This window comes from Panthera pardus, unplaced genomic scaffold (genome assembly GCF_024362965.1).
Source record: "Panthera pardus isolate Hobbes unplaced genomic scaffold, ASM2436296v1 HiC_scaffold_13, whole genome shotgun sequence".
NCBI lineage: Eukaryota > Metazoa > Chordata > Mammalia > Carnivora > Felidae > Panthera > Panthera pardus.
In genome coordinates this window covers 51,731,780-51,753,305 of record NW_026526688.1, presented here as the reverse complement: position 1 = coordinate 51,753,305, position 21,526 = coordinate 51,731,780, and the positions used below count along the sequence as shown (strand labels likewise).

Sequence of the window (21,526 nt, the reverse complement as noted above, 5' to 3'; positions counted from 1 at the left end):
AAGGTGGTGTTGAAAATGGCTCTAGACTCCATACACCCTGTATGGACCCATTGTGGACCTGGAGGAACCTATGAAGGTCTTAGCTGCCTGGAATATCGGTGGCTCTTATTCTCTCTGGAGGCTACGTGCTGTAAACACTTTTCTCTGGGACATGTACTACTGACGTCATTGTTGTTTCTTTGAGCTGTTGATTGTAGTATCAATTAACACTTCAAGGCTTCAGCCACAGTGCTCTCCCTGCTTTGTGCTCACTCCCTCTTAGATCTAGCTCTGGGGTCCTTGCCACTTGTAGTTTTTCTCCTGCAAAGCCCAGCCTCCACCCTGCCTGCAGACTTCACCCTATTTATCCTCTTCCTGAATCCATCACTCTTGCTGCCTGCTCCTGCCTCCAGCTCCTCACCCTGGTATAGCCTGCTTCCAGGACTGCAGACAACACTGTTTCCTCCCCTGCAGGCCCTCCCTTCCAATTCGTCCGCCAGGGCTGTCACCGTTTTGAGCATTTCCTGTGATTTCTATTTTTTTCTCCTTTTGCCCCTTAATCTGTTTTTCCCTGCTTCCCTCCCCCTCCCACACACAGCTGGAATGCCTCCTCTGCTTTCTTGCCCTGCTTCCTCCTGAAATCCCCTAACACCCCTCCCCCATCATTTGCTGCCCCAAACCAATCCCACAATAGCACTGACTGGTGCTGTGGGCCCTGGGGTTTGCTGGGCCAGAAAAGTGGTTCACCCTCTTGTCTCTGTGCTCACCAAGACTACCCACCATAGCTTGGCAGCTGGGCCCTGAGCTCTTGCATGATCCTGTCTATACGCATGGCAGCTTGGTCACCTGGGAAAGCTGACTCAGAGTCCCCTCCAATACACTCTGCCCAGCATACCTTGGTGAGGTTCTTCCCCAGTGGAAGTGGGGTAGGGAGTCTAAGAAGAGGTCTCTCTTAGAGCTCGGTCATGGGGCTTGGCTGGACAGAAGCCCTCTGCTGCTTGAGTGTCTCTCACCTTATCTTGGCTGTACCCCCTCAGCCACCAGAATTCCTCCCACTGGACCTCAAGCTAGGAACTGAATGTGGAAAGCTGGAAAGCAAGCCTTATTTGCTGTCTTCCAGCTCTGCCCCCTTACTCTCTCTGCCCCTTTCCCCCCACTATTCCTTGCATCCAGAAAGGTCAGGCTCCTCTCTTCTTTTATACCCTTTTAATCAAGTATTGGGGCAAGGGCTGTCTTCCTTCTACCATGACGCAGGTTTAGAATTGTGTGGCCAGTCTGCTTCATGTGGTAAGGAGGACCTAAATGGATTCAGGCCACCCTGTCTCTGGGCCAGGTCTGGAGTCCTTCCTTGCTCGTCTGTTTAGGAGGTCATATCCTCTCCCCCTCCACTTAGGGAGAGAAACCTCATGATTTTACCAGGAGGAAGGCAATGAAGGACAAACTGATATATGCAACTATGTGTATCAGCTGATTATTAATCCTTTGTCCCACATCTGAGGGCCTGTGTTACATTCTCCCCTCTCCAACCCTCACCGGCAGGTAGGAATGAGGCAGTTGTCCCATGTTGGGGGTAGAGTGGGAGGATCTGGGAGGGGCTTGAGGGCCACCCTCCCCACCCAAAGGGTCTTCTGAACTCAGAAACCCAGCTTTGGAATCCAGAAAATGCAGGATACTCACTGGTCCTGCTCCCTGGTGGGTCCAAGTCCCTTTCTATTTCAAATGACAGAAACCTCAGCTCAGGAGAGAATTGTTGGCTCACATAACTAAAGAATCTGGCTTTCCAGTTTGGGTTCTGGTTTTAGGCCCTGCTGAATCCAGGGGCTCAACCAGCTCCACCAGTCAACTCATGGCAAGACCAGATTATCGAGGCCTCACTGACACAGGGCCAGTGCCAGGAAGAGGCCACCTGCTCCTGGGAAACCGCACGGGCCCCACACTGAAGGTGACCAACTGTCTGGTTAGCTGGGGGACAGGAGGTGGCAAATGGGTCCCAGCATTTGAGGGGGCAGGTGCAATGTTAAAACCAAGACAGTCCCAGGGTGTTGGTTAAGTCTGTTGGTTAAGCATGGGCTCAGGTCATTATCTCATGGTTCGTGGGTTGGAACCCCATGTCAAGCTCTTCAGTGTGGAGCTTGCTTGGGATTCTCTCTCTCTCTCTCTCTCTCTCTCTCTCTCTCCCTGTCCCCCCTCTCACAATGAATAAATAAACTTAAAAAAATATTAAAAGGTAAATGACATTTAACTTGGTAAATATAGATGAAAAGCATTTCAAGTAGAGAGAACAGCGTGGGAAGAAAAAAAAACCCTGTGGGATTTCCCTCTTTTTAGGGGATGGTGTTGGCAGAATGTTGCATGGGATGTATTTATTACGGGGTTCTGAATGGTCAGGGTTTGCACCTCCTCTGCTCGTTTGCTCTCACTCTCGAAATAAAGCATTAAAAAAAAAATAAAACTAGGCAAGATGTCCCCGGTAAGCTGGGACAGTTGGTCACCTTGGCCTGCAATGACATCTGCTTCTTATTTCCCCACTATTTTTTTCCAGACTGGGATACTGTCCTCCTTTTCTTCACTTACCTGTTCTTAGATCTAATGTAGGGAACCCAAGTTTGTTTTTGCCACTTTTGGCCTCTTAAGCTTCAGTGGAGGGGGACTTTGGGTTCTGCTGTTGAGGTACCTGGTTCCAGAGCTGTGTCTGTGCCGCTTTATCCTCAATCCACCGGCTCCCTAAATAAAGCCATGTCAGATGCACTCCTGGGCGGTGCACCTGCTCCCGCCCAGAAGATGACCCTTCCCACCACCCCTCACCCCTTCCTCCAAAACTACTCCTCCCTCTGCAACCTCGCTGGATGAGTAGACAGTGCCACCTCCCACCCAAGTCCCTGAGCCTGAAACCCGAGCGCCACGCAGGACCTCGTCCTCCCTTGCAGCGCCCTCCACAGCCCGCCTGTTGGTCACCAGTCCCTCTGGTGCCTTCTCAGCCTCTGCGGGATCCGTCCACAGCAATTGACCTTCACTCACCAATTACCGTCCTGCTCTCCCAGGCCACATTCTCCCTACTGTTGTCAGAGGGGTCTTTCTAAAATATTAGGATGACATCCTCGAAGGCTCTTCTCGAATTCCCAAGCTTTCTCCCTCTGCTGCAACTTTGCACATACTCCCCCATCCCAAATGCCCTGAGCAGAGCAGGGATGGCAAGTGTCTGGTACTTCTCTGGCCCATCTCTGCCTTGATGCTATGGCAACATTGCTAGCTGATTGCAACACACAGGAAGCCTGGACACCTTTCCTCCAGTCCTTCCACCTGCCCACCTGGTTGTTCAGAATTGGCACCAAGGCCATATCTATTTGTCATGCTGGTCCTAACTTCTTCCTTCTCTGGTTAATCCTTAAATTGTCCTTTAGGTCTCAACTCAGGAGGCTGCATGTCACCTCTGTCAGGAAGTCTTCCCTGATTTGCTGTTCCTCTTAATCTGCTTTTGGTCACACCCTGTGTATAATATATCTATATCTATATATCTCAGAACATTTTTTATGTCACATTTTAATAATGTCCTTGCTTGTCACACTAAAATGTGAACTTTTTGAAGGTTCATGAAATGTCGCTGCAATCTTCATATTTCCAGGACCCAGCATGGACCCTGGTACCCACTAGATGCTCAGAAATCTTTGATGGGTACACATATGAGTGAACAAATGGGTGATTGAATGAGTGAATAACCTGGTATGGCCAGGTTGTTTTGAAGGTGAATGAATCAAAAGTTCATTAAGCCTCCTTGAAAAGGAAAATCGATTTGCTTCTCCCTTCCCCGTAGCTGCAAGAGAAGGTCATGCTTCTCAGAGACTTGCCAAGAGATGAAGTTGAACCTGTTTGTTTCAATCAATGAGGCTGGAAAGCAAGCAGTTGCCTCACCTTCCTGCGAGGAGCAGTGTGAGTCATATATACCCTCACCTTTCATAGTCCACATATCTAGGCCACCCTGGGTCCTTCAGCTCATTCTCCTGGGTCCTAAATTTTTTTTCTAACATGTGCCTGTATATGTGTGCATGCACATGTGTGTGTACGTCTGTGTGTGTGTGTTTATGTATATGCAGCATCTTGCCAGTTATTTGAGTGCAGGTACATTCAGCAGGGAATGACCAGTAAGTTCCTTCAGCTTCTTGGTCTCATGTGTGCTTGGTCTCATGCTGGGAAGGAGCCTTCATGGTGAACTGTGACTGCTGCTAGCCTGATCTTCGGTACTTAGGATCCATTTCTCTTTTTATTTCAAAAACCCAGTTGGATATTGAGAATTCTAACTCAAAAAGATGTTATTTTCTAGAAGAATGCCAGAAGAAAGGGGCAGTCAGCCACTTGAGCACATGTTGCAATGTTAAGCTTTTGCCTGGGTCTTCAAGGAGTGACAGAAGGGTCTTTGCCTATGCTGCAGGCCAGGTTCTGCTTGAAGGCTCCCCTTTTCACTGCAGAGTTGCTGTCTCAGAGGTTTCCAGAGAGGCTCTCTCTGCCCAGAAATAGGCTGCAAGAAGCAGAAAAGCCCTTGGAGGCAGCAGAATGCTGGGGAACGTGGCAATGCTGGGGGACATGGTGACATTGAAGAATGCAGTGACAGTGGAGAACACTGACCTTGGGGACATGGTGATGCTGGGGGACACGGTGACCCTCCTTGCCCCTCTCTCAGTCCCTTCGTAAGGGCCAAGAAGGATGTGCATTATTATAAGCGAAAATGGAAACCAAGTAGGAAGAAAAGTTAGTCCTGCAGGAAGACATGCCTGGGTAACAGCTTATGACCACTGCAGGGATGTTTGTGGGAGGTCTAAGAAAGCAGCTTAAAGGGATTAGCTGGGAAGGAGGAGTTTGAAGAACCTAATTACAAAGTTTGTACCAGAGATGAGAGTGGATTAAAAGGCCTCTTTGTGCTCCAAGATTTTGAAAATGAGAGAAGAGTTCTTTCCCTAAGATGAATGCGGATAAACAGAGAGTAAAGGTAAGAAAGGGAGATGGGGGCACCACTGAGCCGTAAGTAGGATTAATGGCTGCAGCAGGGAAGATCATGTTTACTCGCCGTGTGCACATTTATGAGGATCCTGCTATGGTCTGAACCACATGGAAGCAGGGAAGACCCCTCACTTGGTCATGATTCATCAAGTATCAGCTTACTGACAGGATTGAGCGTTGTTATGAGTTCTGTGAAATATGGGTGTTATTAATTGGTATGTATTTCCTGGGCCCCTGATCTGTGTCAAGCATGGGGCTTGGAGCCCTGGGCAGTACAGATTTGCCTCCCAGGCTTGGGGTACTTGGCCAGAAGGGATACAGGCCCAGAATATTGGAAATATCGGGGGGAGCTATACTGAAAACGGAGGTTGCCCCGGACTAGGGATCTGGTGCAGGCTCCACAAAGGAGGTAAGCCAAGGCAGGGTGCAGAAGGATAGGGGCTGCCATGCAGGGAGAGCCTCTGAGCCAGGCAGCCTGATGGAAGTGGAGAATTCCTGCAGGAAAGAAATAGGAGCTGAGGCTCAAGGGGCAGCCAGAAGCAAGCCTGAGAAGCCCTTTAATTGTGGGGGTAAATGGCCCAAGCTTCTTCTTCAGACACTGGGGAATAAATTGAAGGATTTGGAGCATAGGAAATGTCTAGGTAAAAACTAGGTTTTAGGACAACTTGACTGGCAGGTGCACAGAACAGAGCAGGGTGATCTGGACAGGAAGAGCCTGTGGGAGGCTTTTCCAAGGGTCCCGGGCAAGACAATGGGGGTTCCCCTGAGGTGGGAATAGAAATGAACAGTTTGACAAATGGGCTTGATCCTATCAAAGCTAGGCTAAGCCACCAATCTTCCACATCGATAGAAGTGGGCTGGGGTATTCTCCCATAGGGTTTATTACACATCTTCCAAAGACTTTGTAGGGATGCAAGGAGGGGGACATTCTTTTTACATTAATGCAAACATTACCATATAATAAAGAAAAGACACGGTGGCATCCTATTTGGGCTACAAGTCTCCTCGTCTACCCTCCCATCTCCGAGTGGTTTGTGACCAAGGGATTCTGCTCACCTGGTACCTAGAAGATGTGAATCCAGATTGCTGGGAATCCCTCCAGGGTTACACACAAAACCTTGCACTGAGAGAGCAGGCAAGGTACCCAAGTCTCCTGAATGCCCGTCCCATGTTCTTATGCCTGTGTTATATGGTCTTCTCTTTATTTACCCACCTCTTTAGGAGACAAGCTCTAAAGTATTAAAGGAGTTCAAGGTGGTAGAAGAGGGTAAAAGAAACAGCAAGAGGAAGGAAAGGAAGAAGAATTTATTGATGCTTACTCTATGCCAGGTGTTCTGTATGTGTAAACTCAGTTAATCATTATAGTCACTATGCAGAGTGAACATGGCTGCATCTTAGAGGTGAGATCCACCAAGATGAAGATTATGTCATTAACCTCCTGGGTATTAAGTGGGGAGTTGGGATTTGAATTCGTATCTGTCTGGTGCCAAACCTTTGGCCTTCCTTCTATTCCTGTCAAAATGGGTTAACCAGCTTCTATGTAGCCGAGTGGAACAAATTTGGGATGGCCAGGAGGCGCCTCTCTAACAAAGGAGCGAGAAATGCAAACTCTTGCAGGTTGCTCTCTGACTCTCCTCTTCCTCTGATCCCTTTCAGCTGCCTGGACCTCCACGCCATGAACAGCACCCTGAGAGATGCCCAGGCCCCAAGCCACCGGGAGTGCCTACTGCCTTCTGTGGCCCGGACTCCCTCTGTCACCCAGATCACACCAGCCAAGAAGATAACCTTCCTCAAGAGAGGGGATCCCCGGTTTGCTGGGGTTCGCTTGGCTGTTGACCAGCGTGCTTTCAAGAGCTTCGGTGCTCTGATGGATGAGCTCTCTCAGCGCATGCCTCTCTCCTTTGGGGTGCGCTCTGTCACTACGCCCCGGGGCCTGCATGGCCTCAGTGCCCTGGAACAGCTGGAAGATGGTGGCTGCTACCTCTGCTCTGATAAGAAGCCCCCCAAAACACCCAGTGGACCAGGCTGGCCACAAGGGGGAACCTTATCTGCTCAGCAGTCAAGGGAATTTGAAAGCCGGGGTGAGGCGCCAGGAACATCCTCTTCCTGCAAGGGTCCTAAGGCCCCAAGAAGGATAATGCTGATTAAGAATGGGGACCCTAGGTTCCAGAAGACAGTGGTTCTCAGTCACAGAAATACAAGGAACCTGACGGCCTTTCTCAGCAAAGCCTCAGATCTTCTGCACTTTCCTGTGAAACAGGTGTATACGACCAGTGGAGAAAAGGTAGGCTGTCTGGGCAAGATATTTCCTCTAAAAAGTTCTTTGGCCCTCAGATCGAAATACTTTGATGGAATGGGGAAGTTATCCCTTAAAATGAAGCACAGATTGCCCTGCTATTAATTAAAGGTGAATAGAGACATGCAGTCAAACAAGCAATTATTATTTATATTCTGGCTACCATTTAGTGAGCACTTAGTAAGTGCCAGACACCAGGACTTGCACATTTTTATTATTTCCTCATCCACTCCCTCTGTTATCCAATCCCACCTATTTCGGTGAGAATTCAGTGCAGAACATGAAAACTACTCAAAGTACCTTTAGCAGAAAGCAATCTAATCCAGGGCATCAGGGGATTTCTAAATCTTTAAACAATTGGAGGCATGAGCTCTGAGCTGGTCTGCAGGAAGCTACTACCCTGATTGAAGCTACCGTGATTATTGAATTGAAGAGTACTTCTCTGCAGTGGCATCCAAGTTTGTAAAGCTGGGATCAGGAAACTGCCACAGTTGCATGTTGACATTCTTGACATGCAGGAAAACTGGGGTGCCGAGTCCAGACACTGCTGTCTGGGCTACTGTAGCCATCTGGTACCCACACATTTGCTTTGCAACAACAACAAGAATCAAGAAGAGATAGTGTCTGTCTCACTTGCTTTCCCAGACTTGATCAAGTACATCTAATTGATGGAGAACCCAATCTTCATACAGTCCTAACTTTAAAGAAGGCTAGTGAATGTAATTTTTGCCTTTCCAGATTCTGCAGAACATAAATGTGCACTGTAGGTGGGCGTGATGGGGGAAGGAGGTGGATTGATCTAATCCACAGTCTCCCCATAATCCACTCCTATCACTATTTAACACCTGTATATACTACTCTGCCACTACTTAAATTTACAAGCAGCATCTACAGCAGCAGGTTCTCACCTAAGAATGTAGCTGTCTTTCCTACCGTCAGAACATATGCACTTCCTCCCCAACTCCGAGTCACATCAGGGTCACATTAGAACTGTACCATCCATCCTCTGGGCACAAGCCCACCTTGTAGCCTCTGTGTTAAGATTTAGCTATCAAGTCCACAACCACCAAAATACCTTGTATAAAGTGCCAGATGGAGGCAAAGGCAAAACATAGAAAATTGTTTCACACCTACCAAAGCTGTGAAGAAAACCAGGTCATCTACTGCAAGGCCATTGATGGTATTAGGTTTCCTTCTACTGTCCATTTTGTGTGTTCCCTCTGACCTCTGCCAGCACCTCAGCTTAATGTGGTTATGGATGTGGTAGAGTGACTGAACCATTTCTACAATCTAAATTACGGTGCATTTACTATTTGCTAGCATGTGCTGTATCTTTCCTGTGGACTCTGAGCCCTTGGAGGTTCTTCATGAGCTGCTGGGTTAACTTTTACCACTGAATATGACAGCTACAGAAAGCACCCAAGGGATTCCCTGAGCAATAGATGACTTTTCCCCAATCCTATTGCATTACAGCAGCCCTATTTCCCCTTGATAATCAGAATCAATCATCCCATTCAACACAGAAACCCCCTTGTTGCCTTGTGGTTCATTGTTGCAAGAATCACCATATGGCCAGGTAAGGGATCCTTTAAACTTTCAACTGCACTGTCTCAACTTTCAACTTCACTGACCCACTGTTGTGTCTCCTGGTTGGAACATTTCCCCTTAGATTCAGAGACTTCCAAACTAGCAGAGCCTGAAGTTGTTGGAATGGGAAACAAAATGTTTTCAGTTAGGTCATAGGTGTAACAGTGAGAGGAACTGCTCTCATTCCCACCTTTAATTTCCAGGCATCTGTTGCCTATGGAGAAACAGCACTATACTGTATATTGGTTGCCAGTCAAGAGCACGTATAACATCCTGCAAGACAATGCCTCAACATCGTAAAGTGATACCTTTCAGCTGGTGCTCAAACTGAGCCTCCCGTAGAATGATCCACTGTTCTATAAGTTATAGCTACTTTGGGGCAATGGTATATATGTCTACACAGTGAATTAAATGTGTGTTAGTGCATTGGCTCACTTCTTTTGCTATAAAATCAGTTCTTTGGATAGAACTAATCTTCATGGATTATGGCAATGATGAGTAAGGTATTTAGTAAGTCCAAGGATGGTGATACTAGAAGGATGCTGGGAAGGAAGAAAATATATAAGCAAAATCAGTGTCTTTTCCAATGAGTACACATTTCCATCATGGGGGGGGGAGGGGTGGGTTCAATGTTATTATCTTCACAAGAGATGGCTGGCTGAATACCTCAAGGTATGTTGCAAATTGCAAGTATTTTGGCATAAGTTTAGCATGGATCTCTGTTCTTGGCAGATTGGAGCCTCAGCAGAGTTGGCAGTCAGATCCACATGAATAAGGTAGTTTATGTTTCTAGTTCATGTTTACTTTGCCACTTTGTTTGAGCCAATTGAGCACAACTTGGGGTGGTTGGAGGAAGATAATGACTAACATCCATTGTACAGGTCATTTGTCCACATGATTATAACCTTCTGGTGAGCATATAATGGGACACAAATGTTCTCACTCTCTGGGCACAGATTCCTCTCCAGAGTTCCTTGTCACTAAGCCTCCAGTCCTACTCCCTCCAAGTCCCTGATTCTCATATTGAACTGCTAATCACTGCCCATAAATTGCCATAGAACCTCCTTCCTTTGCTCCTTCCATGAAAAGTAGCCAATCAACAACATTGTTCCTTGTACTTTCCTTCACCACTGCCCTTAATGCCCCCCTAAGTGGGTCTGTCATGCTGCAGCGGTCAATTTTTGACTTGTGTCAGCATACCCTGTGAAACCATCTGAAAGCCAGAATCAAATATTTTCATCTTCAGTTAACTGGTCATAGGGAACTTCCCCAGGAAGTTGTAGGTGTGTGGGGAGGAGAGATGGCAATGCAACAGAAGCACGTGAACTGAGAGTGTGGTTCATGCAATTTACATATGCCTTCAGTGCAAACATCTGGAGCCTGATATAGTACATGTCACCACCACCTGATGATGGAGTGCTGCTTTGACATACCTGCTTTGTGGCTTGATGGATCATACAATAACCATTTCATTTGTATTTCAACAACTAGCAGAATCAGTTTCTGCATCTGATGTTTGACTACAAGAGGAAAAGATTCTTTTACAGTAGTAGTAGAAGCACCCAGGTCCTCTGGCCATCCCAGAACTGAGAGCTTAGACCTTAAGCTTGCCATTCTCTTTAAGTCAGAGAAGTCAGCCTACTGTATAATCCTTTCAGCCCTCATTATCAAGGCAGCCAGGGATAGTCAAAATCCTGCTCTCAGTAAGCACTACATTCTACTATCAGAGGTGATCATTCAAGAATCTGTTTTACCACTTTGTGCCATAGGCCACCAGTGTCCCGTTGTAACCAGATTATCACTGCCTTTAAACCCAATCAGGTCAGATAATCTGATAACTAATCCTAGATTCCCATTCTTGAGTGTCTATTGCATGTAACAATCTCTGATACTGCACTTTTAATCAGCTATGATTCAGTACAGGAAACAAAATCCTCTGTAGGTATCGTAAGCACGAAGAAATTATACACAGATACAAATATATAAATCTTTGTGTTTAAAGATTGGGAAGCTGCAGGAGCATACATTTGATTTCTGGAACTAGTTCCGAGAACATCATTGACCTATCTGGGTAGATACCTCTCACACAATCAAGCAAGTGGGTTTTTGGGGGGCTGTCACTAGAATAATTGAGTTCAGTATCAGCTCACCACTGCTGTGGTCCAGAATCAGGCAGGTGATATGCCACTACTGTCTATTGGTATCCAGAAAGCTGGTGACTAGGTACTGGAACAATGAGTGTGACTTTTGCCATCTCAGCTGCACATGCTCCTTTGTACCTTTGACTTTTTTTTTCCTGTGACAACAATCAAAATAAAAAAAAAGATGGCCTCTGCTTCATTGTCATTTTCCATACCTTGTACAAGTGCATCTAATCGTTGGAAACTATTTCGTGGTTAGAATTATAGCTGCAAAGGAGTCTAGGGAGCTTTGTATGCTCTGCAGTACTGGAAATTATAGCAGAAAGAGTAAAATAGATATTGACTAATTTAGGACATGACATCTGCACAAACTCATGAGGAGGTTAATGTCATTCTTTTATTTGCATGGGTAAGAAAACTGGGGCACAGAGGCTAAGTAGTTTGCTCATGGTTGCATGGCTGGCAAATGATACAGTCAGCATTGATGATTTAAGAGTCATCATGTAAGAAAACTTTCAAATTATGGCACATTGCTATGTACTATCATATGCTACATGCAGAGTACACAGAGAAATAAGTCTAGGTCCCTGCTTTCAATTAGCTACAGTTTAGAGGGAAGGGTGAGAAGGAGAGGTACAAACATAAGTTAGTTGGAGAAAAAAATATTAGTGTAATTTCATATAGAATTACTGCAGAACTATTAGAGTTTCTGTTAACAAAAGGATGTTGTATCTCCCCAGCGCAGGCTTGGGTCATAACTCAGTTTTCAGGTCCTCAACTGGATTAACACTCTCAATAACTCTCCTTTTGTGTGTGTGGATCCTAAACCTCAACCTCTTTCCAGAATGGGAGCATCATTTAGGACTCAATTATTTTTTTCCCCTTAGAAAAGTCTGATTTCCTAGAAACATGACTACATCTATAAATTGATAGACTTGGGTCATGTTTGTATTTTTGTGATTGACTAGAGCTCCAAATCAACCAAGAAATGTACCCAGTAGTTTGAAACAAACTTCTAATTAACTAGGTTGAAAGATCTGATGTACAGCTAATTTAATGTCATTTGTGGAGACAGGATGCAAAAGGTCTTTTTTTTTCGATTTCCTTGTTAATGAACATACCCTTCTAATTTGAGAAAATAAAAAAGAACATATAAAGCCCTTTGAAGATGAAACTAAATACCCCAACACTGCTACTTACAATATAATGTCATAAATAGTGCAACGTCTCACATACGCAGGGGCCTCAGGCCCACGTGAGATTTTTCTAAAAGCAGGGTCCTGTTTCCTGGAATGCAATATTGCCTGATAGGTACCCAGCCCAGGATGTCCTGGGGTGGGTGGGAAAGGATGACACAAGCCTCTGGGCAGGAGCCTAGAAAACCAATGGAGAAGCCTGGAAGAGAATGACTACCTGTAGAGAGAACAGCCTTGCCCTTTTCCACTCCAGAAGGGTTGAAGGGTTCAAGATTATATTGGAAAGCACAGATAGGACCCAGGAGAGAACTCTGTGTGGGAAAAGAGTGAGATAGTAAATCAGATCTCCATAGGGAAGATGTAGGACCTTCTGGTTGCTTTAAAAAAATACGTATTCTGGAGGGTGCAAGTGCAAGCAGGGAAGTGGGCCAAAGATTTCTTGAAGTGTTTCCCACCTGAGACATCCAGAATAGTCCCTAAACCACAGGCCTCATTCGAGGTGGAGGGAGAGGGTGTAGGTAGAAAGGAAGGTCATAGTGGTAGGACCTCAGGCCCTAGCTAGTTATGGAGGTATTATGGCAAGTGGATAGGATCCTTTCCTTGAATCAGAATTCTGGGGTGAGATGTGCAAACCTCAGGAAAGGTCCAGTGTGAGGGGATTTTTCCGGTACCTATGTCTCCTCGGGAAGAAGGTGGGTTTTGCAAGCTAGGCTTCCTAAAACTCAACACTCTCCTTCTTCAGGTGGACTCTTGGAACTGTCTACTGCACAGCCCCTCGGTGCTAGTATGTGCTGGTTATGAGTCCTTCAAACCTCTGGCAATGGAAGATTCCAGAAGATATGGGATTGAAACTTTATCTGGGCAGACTTCAAGAAATAAAACTGGTGAGTTAGTTTTGGAGTTTCTTCAATTTTTCACTGGATAGTGGTTCAGTAGGACTGGGAAGATATCCCTTCCAGATAATTTTAAAAACCTGCTTTTTGGCCCCAATTTTGGAGTATCCTAGTTGTTTTGGGTAACTCTTGCCTTTTCCCCTTTATTATCATCATCAACCTTAATCAGGCTGAACATTTGACTGGGGTATGGAGAAAGGAGTCTGGTATTTAAGAAAACAGGAATTAGGAGATCTTGAACTTTAAGTTTCCAGGATCTAAAATAAACTTTATTAAGGACCATGGTGGGCATGACCATAGGTGTGCGGCATTTGCATCTTTCAAGAGTCATGACTTCCTTAGACAACAGTGGAAGCCAAATGACCTAAAACTAATGATAACCATCAATCATGCATCCATTCATCAATCTATACATCCAACTGTATATCCCTCCAAAAAGCTTACTATTTCCAGAGTCAAAGGGTTGTTATTTAAAAAACACATTATTTTAAAAGTATAACTAACAACTGTAGATTGAAATTTCAGCAACATTATTGGAATAGAAATGGGCAAATTTGGTGAATAAACAAAATAATATCCATTGTGAAAATCTGTTAAGAAATGACAATAATGATTTTGGTGATCGCTGCATGCCAGGTGCTAGAGGTACAAAGACCTATTAGCCACAGACCCCCCTTTGGAGGAGCCCTCAGTCTCATTAGGTGCTTATGGAAGAGGAAAGCTTGGAAAAACCTTCCGTCCAGATGGACTCAAGTGGGGAGATCTGTTCTTTTGCTGGCTGTAGCCTCAGCCCCCACTAGTCTTTTCCTTTTGCCATGCATTAGTTCAAGAGATGAAATGAGAAAGTACTAAGGGCTTTATTCTTTCTTGGTATCCCTTCTTTCTTCTCTTTCTTTCTCTTTTCAAGGCTAGGGTGCAGGGTTGACTATCAGGACTTGCTATTGTGTGTCCAGGTCTTTCCTTGAAATCATGGATCAACCCCAAAGCTTGATGAGTGTTAGGATGATAAATCACCCTTACTAATTGAAAAGCATTTTACAGTTTCAGTCAGGCACCTGTGCAGCAGCTTATTGATTTTGCTTTCTGTGTCCGGGGTGGGCATGAGCAGGGCCAGGAATTAGCTCTGGGCACTGCTGCTCTGCCTACCAACTCTGCTATCTACCAAGAACCTACTTTGTGCTAGAACGTCTACAGAAAGTTTTATAGGCACTGCCTTGCATCATCAAAACAAACCTACTGTTATTCTTATTTTACAACTCAGTAAAGAGGCTCTGCCAAAAACTACACAGTAAGGAAGTGGCAGAGTTGAGATTGAATTCAGACTTCAATTTCATCTCACTAGGCTTTGCTGGTTCACAAACTGCAGACTGGATATTCATTCTAGAGTGGTTTCTGCCCTTACTTTGTGTTTTGGGAGGTGGTAGGGGTGTTGAGGTGATGAAAGGCTCATGGCCAGCCTTTATTCTCTTACTCTGAAGCTCCCCCTAGTAGCTTACTGTCTTTCCTCTTTTTTCTTATTTTTATTATGTGCCAGGAAGCTGGGGGCCAAAGGCCAAGCAGAGTGTGATCCACTCAAGGTCCAGGTCGGGCAGTCGGCCACGGCGGTTTTCCTTGCTGTCGGAGAGGTCTGGTCTCAGTGACCCCCCAGTGTCCCTGCATCACGCCCAGATGGGCCCTGCTTCTGAAAGATATCCTCAGGACACACCCACCCAGCTTGGCCCATTGGTGGCCAGTGATGATGTTGAGAAAAAGGTCCACATGAATGAGGATGGCAGCCTGTCTGTAGAGATGAAAGTCCGTTTCCACCTACTTGGCGAGGATGCACTTCTGTGGTCCAGGAGGGTGGGGAGGGCCAGTGTCCTCACGGCAGCCAATGGAGAGGTCCCTGTTCTGGGGGAGGTGGATCCCCTCCACTGTGTGTGTGAGAGTCACCCTGGGGGCTCCTCGGAACCTGGAACACAAGGACTAGGGACCTGTGAGGCAGGATGTGAGAAAGCCCTTGGCCGAGGCCGGTGGAAGCCAGGGTCTAGATATGAGATATGGATGAACCCCCTGTACTCTGCCCAGGAAGAGGGGATGGCCTCTCAGAGGAGATCCAGGTTGACCCAACACTCCTATTCCAGGAGGCCTTGGAGCCAAGGAGTCACCAGAAGGAAACGAAGCAGGAAAGACAGTGTCAGCCCTGACTCCAGTGACAGACCCCCCAAAGACGCTGAGCCCAACTCCTCCTGCTGCTCTAGGTCTCTGGAGGGCAGCGTGGACGGCTGTGACCTACATGCGGCCTCTGGGGCTGCCTCCCAGAGAGAAGCAGGGAGGGAAGCTGGCAGCATGTGCAGGACTAGTAAAGACCCGGGTCCACAGGGAACAGGGCAGGACAGAGAGCACCATAGATGCCTGAAGCAGCAGAGTGGAGGCACGTCAGGTGCTACTTGTGAGTCCTCAGGGAGTGCTGGGTCTCATGAGGAGTCCAGTGAAATGGGTGAGCAGCACCAGGGCTGCCTAAGCAAGACAAGTGTCATGACTACTTCCCGGCCAAAGGCCACTCAGAGGAAAGGCTCCAGTCCTCCCACGGTGAGTCCCTCATCTTTGAGGAACAAGGACTCACAGGCAGAGGAAAGTAGACAGGGTTCCAGGTGCCCCCAGGCTAGGGGTAGGTCTGGGATGGGATCGCCCCTGGTTTCAGATCAATCTGGCTCTGCGGATACTGCAGAAAGCTGTTCTCTGCCTTCTGCCTGTGCCTCAGTCCCAGGCAGAAGAAAGCAGGAGGGCAGATCCAGGGCTGTGTCCTCTCCCAGCATTTCCAGCCACAGCCGAGGGGCCCGGATAGACCACCCCAGGCGGCACCCCAACCGAAGGGACATCCACTGCCCGCTTGACTCAGCTGTTCCCAGGCAAGTGTCGGGGCCTTCTAGTGGAGGCAGGGCCTGTCCAGATAACCCAGCACCACACCTTTCTGGAAGCTCACCTAGTGCCAGGAATCAGGCTTCCTGGGACGCAGGGCCTCCCTCCTCTGCCTCTCTTCATTCCCAGGATGTACAGGGGATTAGCAGTGCTCTCATGACCCCTGTGAGCAATTCTGACTGTACTTCCAATTTCTATCCCCCATACTCTCCCTCTGCTGAGACTGAAGGTCACTCTGAGCTCAGGGCACAGTCACCAGCTCCCTCACCTTCCAATACATCAGACCCTTTGAGCATCCAAGCTGATGGCCTGGACAAAAAGGCAGGGAATGACCTTCCCAAGCCTTCCTGGCCTTTAGTTCCACCAGTTGGAGAGCCTGAGGGAGGGATGCCAGGAGCCCACCGAGACTGCTGCTGCTCACCAATCAGCACACCCCTGTTCCATGAGACCCCCAGTGATAACACTCAGACCCTACAGACCTCCCAGCCATCAGGCAGCCAGGGGCCCTCCTCAGAGGTCTCCTTGGTATGCAGCAGGTACTGTCCCACCCCCCCGAGGACATGGCCTTTTGTCAAGAAACACCCTTCAGGCAGCAGTAGCCTTGGTGCCGACTGGGAGCCAGACAGGAGAAAGCTGGAGGAGGAAAAGCTAGATGCACGGCCCCCACGGCCCCCGGGGTCTCAGTCAGGGGCCATGGGGAAAGCAGTCAAAGCCTTGAGAAAGGGCAGCTCTAGCTGTGGTCCCAGGTCTGGGAGAATGTTACAGGGGAAGGTTGCTGGTGGAGGGGAAAGCCTGGAGGAGCAAGAGGAAGATGGCAGAATGATGCTGGGTGCCCTACCCCGAGCCTCACCAGATGCTGTGGTCCGTGAATGGCTGAGCAACATCCCGGAGGAGCCCATACCCATGAAACGTGAGACGGTGGATGAGAGTACAGTTGTGGTGGGGGGTGATCCAGAAGGCCCCAAGGAGGACAATGCTGACAAACATTCCCAGGAAGGTCTAGGGGAGCCAGTTCTGGCCAGACAACTGTCCCATGAAGGGGTCACCAGTGAAAAAGCAGAATCAGATGGTGCCCTCCCAGTGACTAGTGATGCTCATTCCAAGTCAGGAGAGGGCCATCCTTGTAGCAGAGTTTCAGAAGTCCCCAGGGAGACTGGATCAGGCAAAGGAATGGCTGTGGACTGTGGTGTGGGCCAGTGTGTGCTTCCTCACAAGGTCTCTGCCTCCATACAGATCATGAAGGTGCTGATGGGCTCCAAGCAGGGCCGGCCCAGCAGTCTGCCTGAGGTGTCCAGTACAGTGGGCAGGAGGCTTAGCCACTCTGCCCGGGCCCTTATCACCTGTCTTGCTGGGCTCCACTTCTTTGATGAAGACCTTATGTCTCCTACTGACAAAGTGAGGTTCACAGAGTCTCCTCGGTACCAGGAGCTCCTGAGCACCTTCCAGGCCCTATGGCCAGGGTGTGGCTGCAGGCAAGGTGAGCTGGATTCTGGCCTCTGGGAGCTTGGCTGGTGCAAGGCTCTGCCAGGCCTCAGGTCCCATGTCATGACTGAGGACTTCACACCAACATCCTCATCTGGTGTGGATGTTGGCAGTGGCTCCGGAGGCTCAGGGGAGGGCACTGGACCCTGTGCCATAGACAGCGCCCTGGTCCCTGAGAGGATAGAGCTGCCCTTGAAAATCCCCTCCCAGAGGCCTGATTCTAGAACCTCCAAGAACCAAGAGGATCCAGAAAAACAACAGTCCAGTGTTTCTACAGCCTCTTCAAACTCCCAAGAATGGGCTTGTGCCACCAGGAAAGACAAGGCAGAAAGAAACAGTGGGGAGCAGGTGCTGGACAGTAACCTGGATCAAGTAGTTGAAAACGCAATGCAAGAAGAGGAGGTACAACTAGAGAAAGTTGAAGAAGAAAAAGAAATAGCAGAACTGCCAGGAGAGGGTGTCCAAGGATCTCCAGAAGAGGGAAGAGTCATGGGACAAGAATTGTCAGAGGCTGACTCTGACGATGGGGAAGGTGCACAGGAAGATAAGAGTGTGCAGGAAGAGGAAGCAGGAGGAGACCCTGCCTCCACCACACTTTGCCCTCCAGGGACAAGAGAGAAACCACCAGAGCCCCCTAGGAGCCCTAGCAGGAGGGATCCAGATGCCAGCGAAAGTCAGAGTGGCCCCAACAATGAGCCTGGCTTGGAGAAGCCACCCCAAACAACTGAGACAAGCCATGAGCAAACCCAGACCAAGTTCTTGCAGGGGCCTGGGGAGAAGAGCTCTTCTACAGCCTGCAGAGTGTCCCTGGATCCTGACATCCTCTGGGTGACCAAGTTGCTAAAGAGGATGGAGAAAGCTTTCATGGCTGACCTTGCCAGAGCCACAGCCGAGATCCGAGCCCGCTGGAGCCTGCAGAGCAATGACCTTCTGGACCAAATGGTGGCAGAGTTACAGCAGGATGTGGGCCAGCGGCTCCAGGATAGCACTGAGAAAGAACTCCACAAGATCCAGAGCCGGGCAGCGGGGAGGATGCCAGGGCCAGCGAGGGAAGCCCTCAGGTGGGAGATGTCCCTGCAGACAGAGCAGCGCAGGCGTCGTCTCCGGGACCTGCGCAACCTCTCGGCTTTCTCCGAGCAGGCTCGAAGCCAGGGGATCCTGTCCTTCCCTGTGGAGGATGTGCCAACCCTCCATGGAGCCCTGGGGACCTGGCTGGTTGGGGAGACTGAGGGGGAGGAGTTTTGTCCCTGTGAGGCCTGCATGAGAAAGAAAGTGATCCCTACATCCCCGAAAGACACAAAGGGGGTAACCAGTGCACCCATCAAAAAGGCCTTTGACCTGCAGCACATTCTGCAAAAGAAGAAAGGAGGGTGTGCTAATGGGGAGGCAGCAGAGACAGTCCCAGAGAAGAGAGAGATGGAGCTTCTCCAGGGGGACGCCTCAGGGATAGGGACTATTGACAATGAAGGCCTGGAGCTGGGGTTAGGCCAGGATCCTGGGACAGAGGAGGGGGGTGAGGATGAGAGCAGCCAGAGCCTTGGCAGGGATGGACACCCCCAAGTGGGAGAGGAGGGTGAAGTTTCTCAGAATGGAGAAGAGAAAACAGATCCCGGGCAAGGCAGTGTCTTTGAGGGAGTGGGCAGGGAGGAGCAGGGCTTTGGTGAGAAGGATGAAAACACAGAGAAGGGCTCTAGAGCTGAAGGCAGTTTGGAAGGTGAAGCCTGGGGAGAAGGTGACCAAAGTCCAGAGGGACAGAATGATGGTTCTGTAACTACAGAGGGAGACAGGAAGCCAGAGTCAGTGGGAGGAGATCAAGGTGAGAAAGAAGGTAGCTCACAAGCTGTCTGGGTACAGGGCCAACAAGGTGAAACTTCTGGAAACAGCAGCCCAGACCAAGAGGGGAAGCCAGCAATGCTCCCTACCCCAGATGGAGACACCCCCTGCCAAAGGTCAGGCTGGAAAGCAGGCCTTGCCTCCTCCAGCACCTTTTCTCTGGGAAATTGCTCTCAGCTCTCTCAGAAAGGCTCTGAAGAAAGGCCTTCGAATGGAGACATGAGGAGCATCGAAGATGAGTCCAAGGGAATCCCCAGTCCAGAGAGAAAAGTCACAGGCATGTATCCAGAAAGCTCCACTTCTGAGCAAGAAGTGGCACCCTTGGGCCCAAGGACTCCAGAGCAGGAGGTAGGTGAGGCCTCTGGCCTAGAAGCTGAGAATGTAATTGAAAGTCTCTCTTTCACAGAAATGAGGTCTAAAAACCTCACCAAGGACAGGACAGATGGCTTTGGCCAAGATGACTTAGATTTCTAGAGATCCAGCTGCAAGGTGGTCACAAGTCTGTTTTTATTAGTAGTTTGTCTACAAATCTGAGCGTGGCTGGGTCCCCTACAGATGCACAGAGAGCATGGAGAACGATCAGGGCTTGCCAAGGACATGGTCATACCACGCTGTCCCTGGGTTCTAAATTCTGGAGCTTCCCAAGGCCTCCCTGGCCAATCCCATGAACGTTGTGAAGAAGGCTTATCTCAGACCTGCCCTGTTACCTGAGGGCCACTGGACTCTTCCATTTTCCTGTTTGAGTCCAAGAAGATGGACCTGACTGGAAATGTTCCAGGAGCATTTTGTTTATGTGTTTGTTTTTTGCTCTCATTCTTTTGCCTATTGATCTCCAGTTATTTTTCTCCTTGGCCTCTCTTGGCATTCACCTCATTTGACTTTGAGGTGCTTTTTTCTAATCTTGAATGTATTTGGCGACTCTGCAGATGTGAATACTTGGAAAAAAATGAATAAATTCAGGGTCATTGGACAAAGTTTGTTTTCAGCCCAAAAGTCCAAGTGTATTTCCTTAATTCGTATGTATATATATTCATGAATATATATATTGGTAATGGAAAAATACAGAAAATGCAAAAAGAGCAGGAAGAAAGAAAAGTAGTCACCCACAGTCCCATCACTCAGAGTTGACTCATGTTAGCATTTTGATACGGCTCCTTCCCCTTTTATTCCTAGCCATTTGATAATTGAGCTCATCATTATATGCTCCTTTTTTTTTTTTTACTTAACAGTATAAGAATTTCCTGTATTTATCTCAAAATCTTAATAAAACTATTTTTTCATAAAACTATTTTTAATGCCTAAATAATTTATTATGCAAATATAAAATACTTCACCATTTCCTTTCCCTAGCATGGACCATTTAGATAGGTTTCATGTTTTTTTCTTAACCTTTTCCCTTCTGAACTGTGCATGATTTCTCTAGAATAGATTCCCAGGCATGGAATTAGCCAAAACTACCAGCTTTTTTGAGGGTTTGATATCTTGCTGCCAAATTGCTTCTCTAAAGGTCTGTACTAATAAACTTCACCTGGCCCACCACTCAGTCATCAGTGTTTGGTATAGCCATTAAAGATGAGAACTCTTTTGCTAATTTTATGGGCAAAAATGGTACCTGATTTTAATGTGGTACTATTTTTGATGTGTTTGATTGCTAGTGAGATTAAAGAGTTTTCTATGTTTATTAAAAAGCTATTTGCATATAAATTTTATGTGTATGCCTTTTACCCGTTTTCAACTGGGATCCCAGCTTCTTTTTTTTTTTTTTTGAGAAATTGATTTACTTGTTCCTTTACAATTTTTTTTAAACATTCTATTCATCATTTTTGAGATTTAAAAAATGCCCTTTCTTTGTATCCTTCCACAGCAAGCCTAGGACGGGGCCCTGTCTGAGTGGGGAGCTGCCTGATGAGGCAGAATTTCTTTGGTTTTCATTAGTGTTCCACTCATACAGGACAATTTTGTGTATTCAGAATTACTAAAGTGGAACTTCCTCCTGGTTGTTTAAATGTAAATATTAATAACAAAAATAATAAAAAATAAAAATAAGTAAAAGGGGTGCCTGGGTGGCTCAGTAGGTTGAGCATCCAACTCTTGATTTTGGCTCAGGTCATGATCTCATGGTTCATGGGATCAAGCTCTGCATCAGGCTCTGTGCTGGCAGCATGGAGTCTGCTTACGATTCTCTCTCCCTCTCTCTCAGCCCCTTCCCCACTCACTTTCTCTCTC

At 47.6% G+C, this 21,526-nt stretch overlaps 1 protein-coding gene across 5 annotated transcripts in view; it reads left to right on the top strand.

Annotated features, from left to right (window-relative positions):
• RP1L1 (RP1 like 1) overlaps positions 1-20,285 on the top strand; it is a 50,048-nt gene extending 29,763 nt beyond the window's left edge. For 2 of the 5 annotated variants that reach the window (XM_053901103.1, XM_019440917.2), the window contains exons 2-5: positions 3,791-3,906; positions 6,628-7,255; positions 12,934-13,075; positions 14,619-20,285. In XM_053901103.1, the coding sequence (XP_053757078.1) occupies positions 6,647-7,255; positions 12,934-13,075; positions 14,619-19,774 (5,907 nt within the window). In that variant the 5' untranslated portion in view covers positions 3,791-3,906; positions 6,628-6,646 and the 3' untranslated portion in view covers positions 19,775-20,285. Of the gene's footprint in view, positions 1-3,790; positions 3,907-6,627; positions 7,256-12,933; positions 13,076-14,618 lie in introns of those variants that run through there. The other 3 variants (XM_019440920.2, XM_053901102.1, XM_019440923.2) reach the window with 2 other exon arrangements.
• The last annotated feature ends 1,241 nt before the right edge of the window (positions 20,286-21,526 follow it).